Here is a 6,669-nt window from a genome sequence, read left to right as displayed (position 1 = left end):
CAATGGCAGAGTTCGGACATCACTGGGCATCTACCACTGCCCCCTGCAGGGCCAGAGATGGCAACCCAGTGAGGGCTGGGGGAGGAAGATTTGGCCCATCATCCCTCCCTTGCTGGCTCTTATCCCCAAGCTTCCCCTTCAGGTACTATGCCCAGCCCCAAAAGTGTTGGCTTGGGCCTCTGGCACTGGATCTGTGGGCCTGCAAAGGGTGTCAGAGAAGCCAGCCCCAAAGCCGCAGGGAGCCCCAGCTCCAAGAGGTCTGCAGCTTTGGTCCCCATTTGGAAAATGCTAGCCAGACAGGGGCCCAGGTCCCTCTTCCCTGGATAACTCAGAACACGGTGCCCCCGGGAAAACTTTATTCCCTGCTCCAAGGACAAGACTCTGCACACAGAAGTGACGGGGCATTTCACAAGACTTCCCATCCCCCCACCCCCACCCCACAGACAACACTAGGGCACAGTTCCAGCGTGGCCACACAGTCCAGCCTCCTGCCCCCCACTCTGCAGATAGCCCCAGGGCCCAGAGAAGGAGTCCCCATCCCTGTTTCGGAATGCCCCGGCTGACATGAAGAGCGGGCTGTCCAGGGAGCCATCTCAGCAGGGTTCGGGCAAAGGATGGGCACACAGCACACGGGCCGGCTTCTGCTTCTGCCCTTCAGGCTAGGAGGACCTAGTAGCCTTGTCTCGGCTGAAGGACGGGGTCGGTGTGCCATCAGCAAGAGGGTGAGAGCAGAGCAGAGTGCTGGAGGAGATGGGGTTTCGGAAAGGGGTGGCCTGGCTGGTGATGAAAGGTAGTCACCGCGACAGCAAAGGCCTGAGGGTGGGGATGAGGTCATCACTCAGTGCAGGAAAGGGTCTCGGGGTCGCACACTGCCTGCTCCCATGGGGGAAGCCACTGAGCCATCCCTCCTCAGTTGTCTGTCTGGCCTACACAGCCGGGCACCCCTTTGCCGACTGCTGTCCTCTTTCTGAATGGCAAGGAGAGAGCCAAGGGTTAAGGTCTTCTCCGTGGCTTGATCTGGGGCCACCCGGCCTGCCTGCCCAGGGGCCTCAGGGCCCAGCATCAGCTTTGGATGGCTCTGGAAGGCTGCCCAGATCCCATTCCTCCTCCACGACAAGTCCATTCTGACCTCAGGCTGGGGCCAGCGCTGGGGACCCTTCTCCAACACCTGAGGCCTGGCCCTGGCCCACCTGGTCTCTCGTCCTCTCCACCCCCTCCCTTCCTGAGACCTATCCCTTTCCCTGCCCAGTGTCCAGACAGCCGGCCTCCTGCACAGGCCTCTGCGGCCCATCCAGGTCACCCGGACGGGTAGTAGGGGGTGTCGCTGTGGTAGTTGTAATCTGGGCACACCTTCTGCACCAGTCTGTAATCCGTGCTGTAGAAAGCAATGTAGACGCAGACGACTTTGAAGGGCTGGGAGCAGCTCCAGGTGGCCGAGCTCTGAGCGTGGTCTCGGGAACAGATCTTGGCTGGGTCGTGGGTACAGAGCGAGGTCCGGCGGCCTCGCTCCACCTTCTCCCACTCCATCCGGCAGTTGAAGATTTTGGAGGCCTTGGCTTCGATGAAGATTTGCTGTTCCTGGTGGAACTCTACGGCTTTGCTGGGGGGTACAAGGCTGATGGAGATGTTCCCCTGGCCCGTGGCATTGTGGCGGAAGTGGACGCTGAAGGTTCCGTTGCCGTGGTCCACGATCTTCCCTGTGACCAGCAGGTTCAGGGCCACTGTCTTGATGTTGGAGTAGAAATCACCCCATCCAAATATTTTTTTCACTTTGGTCGAGGGTAGGGGGCTCTGCTTGGGGCGGTTGGGGGACTGCCCAAGGACACCCCAAGCCTCCCCAGGTGGGGCCAGCAGCCCTAAAAGGGTAGAGTTGGCCAAGGGGCGGGACTTAGGTGAGATGTGACCTCGCTTCCGAGGTACCCTAGGCCGAGGCTGGCCCTCATGGTCATCATGCTCAGGGTCCTCTGAGCCAGGGGGGCCATCCTCTTGGCCACAGATGACCTATGGAGGGATTTGAAAAGAGAATTAGAGCTTTGTCTCCAGAGGACCCAGAGGATTTGAGATGTGACCCACCACCCTATCGCCATCTGCGTGGTCTCTGTCCCTGTCTGGCCCAGGCTAAGGGAGACATCTGCTTGTTCCCTTGTGCTGGGGCCAGGTGTATACCTGGCTCTCTATATGACCCACTCTCATGTTCCGATACATCAGTCACCTCCATGACCTTTCTTTACCACCCTGCCCCTGGCTGCTATTCCAAATCTGGAAGGAAGGTCAGGACGTCTTTCCCCTTCATGGACTAGGGTATCAGAGACGCACAGTTCTCCTGTCTAGATAAGCCCCAGTCAGGTGGGAAGGGCTGCTTCTGATCTTGCAGAAGCCCCCCGTCTGAAGGGGAGGTAGAATCCCCATCCTTGATGGTGGGGCGTCATGACACCAAGGAGGCATCATTTCTGTCCTCCAGGCGTCCTTCACCTGGAGTTGGGAGTTGCAAGTTATTTGGGGAGCCCCCTCCCTATCTTAGGAACTCCTGTGTGTCAGCACACACACACATCTCATGCCATTTAAGACATTTTAGTCTTCTGGCTGAGAAGACACCATTCCTAGCCTGGCCTAACTACTGGCGTTAGAGGCAAAGACAGCCTACAGGCCATAAAATAAGAATCCAGGACCCAGTGACAGTCCTGGGCAGGTACCAGTTTGGTGCAGGTTTTGCTAAGACGAGGACACCCAGGTGTGAATGCCACACCCAGGATGGCCAAGCTCGTGGAAGCAAAACCCTTCTCTGGGGAACACCGGTGATGACATGCCGAGATGGCACTTGCACGATGAGGGACCAGTTCTTGTGAGTCCCATTTCACAGGTGAGGACATCGGGACGTGCAGGTTACATCACTACAAGACACGGGTCACCAGTGCCAGTGTCCCATCACAAGGCACAGACCAGATGCACCTTTGCAAAAGACTTTTCCTAAAGCCCCGTTTCCACCTGGGGTGTCCTGTCAAACTCCCCCAGAGCTTGTCTTACCTCGACAGGCCACACCTTGGGGAGGCTTCCCGGAGGAGGGTGGAAAGAGCCAGCAGAGCTGGGCGACTGGGAGGTTACCTGGCTCCCGGGACTGTGGCCTGGATGTGTTTGCTCAGTTTCTGAAACCGAGTTTTTACCAGTGTGTCTATGTCACCAGCGAGGAGACACCCGCTCAGCTACAACATCTGGATTAATGATGATGTGGGTGGGGCCGCGGGGATTCCTGGGGAGCTGGCATGGGAGGTTCCAAAAGGTTTTAGTCTTTATGCCTCTTGCTCTGGCCTTGGCTGTGTTGGTGGCTGATGACCAAGCCCTTATCTGTCCCACAGTTAAGGCTGGCCCTGCTTTCCAGGTTCCCAGTGCCCCCAGGATCAGGAAAGGCAGGAAGGGAGGCTCCTTGGGCTGGGTTCAAGGCTGCCCACTTGTTCATACTTGGCTCTAGGGTTTAACTGAATGGTTGAGATAGTCAATAGCTCAGTAGTGAACAGGGCCACAGGTAAGGGCCAAGCAGGAAAGGCTTCCTCCCCAACAGTGGACTCGGGGTGGGAGGGGTGCTGTCAGTGGGAATTGTTTTGAGGAAGGGGGCGTTCCAGTAGTGCTCAGGCTTCTCCAGGACAGGATTGGGGTCGAGGGCAGATGTGGGGCGGCGGGCATGGGTCGCGGGGGAGTTAAGCTCTGGGCTAGGGTCCGGGGTGGGGTTCCAGGGCATCCTGGGCCGCGGGGGAGCGGGCTCTGGGCGCTCAGCTCAGCTGCTGTGAGCGCCTGGGGCGGGAGCCGCCTGCCCAGGTCCTATGGGGCTCGGGCTGCGCGCTGCCGGGAGAGGCGAGGAAAACAACAGGCGAGGAGGGAGGGAGCGGGAGGGACGGCGGGAGGCAGGGACGCGGGGGCCGCCCCCAGTCCGCCCGGGCTTGGCGCGCCAGGGCCCACAGTTTGGGGTTCTCTGGGCCCCAGGGGTCAGAGGAGAATCCCGCGTCCCCTGACCGGGCAGGTTGCCTGCCCCACCCCCGTTCCGCGCGTCCTGGGATGCTACCAGAGGTCGGGTAATCCTTGGCGACTCAGCTCCGAGGGGCCTTTTCCCTAATGTCACTCGCACCTCGCGCCATCAGCCACGGAGTGGGTGGGCCAGCCGAGCACCCTCCTCCCCGCCCCTATTAACCCTTCCCGTCCGGCCTCCGGCCTCGGACCCGCCCTCTCCCCTAGCCTCCAGCGTTCGCCCGCATCCCCGGGATGTCAGGGTTGGGGGGGTGGGGAGGGAGAAAGTTTCAGGGCTCCGCAGCTTCCCGCGCTCTCCCCATCCTCTGGCCCCCGCCCTGCGCCGCTCCCCGCGGACCACTCACCAGATAGAGGCTGCCCTGCACTAGGAACACGAAGCAGCAGCGGGTCAGTTGCATCTTCCTCCTCCGCTCTCACCGGTCTCTCTTTTTCCTTTCAGGGTCCCAGGCCCCCTCTTCCCCGGGCTGCTCCTTCAGGCGCGCTGTCCCATACTCGGGTCCCCGGTGGCTCGCGGCCCTCCCCTCAGCCCGTCGCTGGGACCGACCCCGCCCCCTTCGGTCCAGCTGTGTAGCCGCCGCCCCCTCCCCGCGTCCAGCTGCGCGCCGCGCGGTCCCTTCTCCCGGTCCCAGATGTGAGCCCGGAGCGTCTCGAAGGGGCTCCGGCTGCGCGGTGGCTCTGCCGCTCCAGACAGGCGCTCGGCGCCCCGCTCGCTTCCAGAGGCTGGGCTCTCTCGCCCAGATGTGCTGGGGACCTGCGCGCGCGCCCGTCCCCGGTGCTAATTCCCCAGACCAGACGGCCCCTCCCGCCCCGTCGCGGCGCGCCCCCTGGCGGACGCCCCGGGCCAAGCCGAGCCGCGGCCGCCCGCTCCCCGCGCTGCGCCCCGCCAGACTGGAGCGCTCCTGGCGCCCAGGCGGCTCCCGCTTCCTCGTCCCTCCCACTGGCGGCGGCGGCGGCAGCGGCGGCAGGTACCGTGAGCCCAGTCGGTACCTCCGGAGTTAACTCCTCCCCTGCCGGCCCGCAGCCTGGGGACCTGGGACGCTGACTTTCCAGCGTAGGGCACAGGAGGCGGGCGGAGGAGCTCTGGGAGAGGAGGCGAGAGGCTGGAAGACCGCGGATGGGGACACCAGCTTTTCCGCCCTTCTGGCAGCGCGCCTTATTTTCTGTAGCGGGCATCGGGGATTTGTCGCCCTGCCTGCCCCCGCCCCTCGGAGTCTTGGAATTTGGACAGCCAGTTCTGCCCAAACCCATTTTAAGGGTCTAAGGATATCAACAGCGGATCACAGCTGCTGGTTCCTTCAAGACTTGATGAGGGTGCTGAGGGAAGTTCTTCTAAGTGTCTAGCTCGCACCCCTTTTCTTAGCCGTTCCTTTTCTTCCTAGATGACCTCAGGACCTCAGAGCAATCACTACGAAACATTTGGATGAGGCGCTGGCCTGAAGACACCACTAGGGGCTAGGCTAGATTCTAAGGTTGGGGTAAGGGTTTGCATCCTGAGAAATGGAGAAGTGAACGAATGAGCGCTGCCTCTCTCTCAGAGGCTGTCCTTCCTTACCCATTCCCTACGACATAGATGCTCACCAGGTTGAGGAGGGTCCCAGGTTGCTCTGGTCTCTTCAAATCTCCAGGGCAAGAAGGACTGACCTAGACAAGAGATTCCCAAAGGTGCAGGACCACCTTCCATCACTACCACTCTTAATGGCTAGGCTAGACCTCCTCTCTAGCTCTCTAGAACTCCTTTAGTCTTGAGAAAAACAAAAGGTCGGAGGCATTGGAGTGGCCCCAGTCTAGGCTGAGCCTGTGGAAGGCTCTCCGCACTCTCTCCTGTGGCCCCTCTGAGATCCAGTGTGGTCCCTGGCTGCAGCCCCCAGCTCACACCCAGCCTCCTCCCCCACCATCTGCCAGGCGTTGTGTGAGGAATGCAGATGAATCTTAATATCAGCCTGGGCCAAGTGCAAAGAGGGAGAGATTGCGGGAGGAGGTAGCCTGGATGAGCCCCGTCTCCTGGATGCCCCGGGCCTTTCCGGTGTGTGTGTGTGTCTGTGTGTGTGTGCGTGTGCGTGTGCGTGTGTGTGTGTGTGTGTGTGTGTGTGTACAAACTCCAAGATTCCCAAAGCCAGGCGGAGAGGAAGAAGCAGGTACATTTTTGTGTGGCCTTGGAGCCTCGGGTCCAGCTGGGAGGAAGGAGCTGTTGGTCTGAGCGTGGGCAGCTAGTTCCCGCTCTCGGCCAGGAGGCAGAGGTGTAGCCGGGTCCACTCCTGGCGCATTCCAAGTCCTGCCCCAGGAGAGCAGTGTGGCCCAGCAGCAGGAGTACTGTTTTCGGGCCAGACAGTCTCAGATTCCACCCCAGGCCCCTCCACGCTGTGTGACCTTGGGTAGGTTACGTCCATGCTCTGATGTCAGTGCTCAGATCTGTCATTTAGAGGAGAGAAGACGCGATGTGTAAACGCAGTGCACGCACCGTGGCTGGCAGGCACCGTGGGAGTGCAGTAAACGGAAGGGTTGGCTTCTGCACTGCCCACACATTTGCTCCGGCTGTTCTTCCTGCCGGGCTTGCCCTCACTGCCCTCTTGGACACTCCTGGCTCCCACTTCCTTTAAGTTTCTTCACTGCCTTCGTCCATCAGCCACCGGTGGAGCCTGTCCTCGGTACCCG

The 6,669-nt window shown here is 60.8% G+C and overlaps 1 protein-coding gene across 1 annotated transcript; it reads right to left on the bottom strand.

The window, feature by feature from the left end:
* Positions 1–332: 332 nt before the first annotated feature.
* Nxph3 (neurexophilin 3) lies at positions 333–4,769 on the bottom strand. Its single transcript, XM_028869000.2, has 2 exons — positions 4,362–4,769; positions 333–2,001 (listed from the first exon to the last, which is right to left on the bottom strand). The coding sequence occupies exons 1-2, from the start codon at positions 4,413–4,415 to the stop codon at positions 1,297–1,299; spliced, it is 759 nt and encodes a 252-aa protein (XP_028724833.1). The 5' UTR covers positions 4,416–4,769; the 3' UTR covers positions 333–1,296.
* Between the last annotated feature and the right edge of the window lie 1,900 nt (positions 4,770–6,669).

This window comes from Peromyscus leucopus, chromosome 8b (assembly GCF_004664715.2).
Source record: "Peromyscus leucopus breed LL Stock chromosome 8b, UCI_PerLeu_2.1, whole genome shotgun sequence".
Taxonomy (NCBI): domain Eukaryota; kingdom Metazoa; phylum Chordata; class Mammalia; order Rodentia; family Cricetidae; genus Peromyscus; species Peromyscus leucopus.
This window is presented reverse-complemented; position numbering and strand designations above follow the sequence as displayed.

Coding starts and splice junctions, on each gene's coding strand:
- Nxph3 (XM_028869000.2), bottom strand. CDS start 4,415: ATGCAACTGACCCGCTGCTGCTTCGTGTTCCTAGTGCAGGGCAGCCTC. Junction 2,002..4,361: donor TGCAGGGCAGCCTCTATCTG/GTGAGTGGTCCG, acceptor ATCCCTCCATAG/GTCATCTGTGGCCAAGAGGA.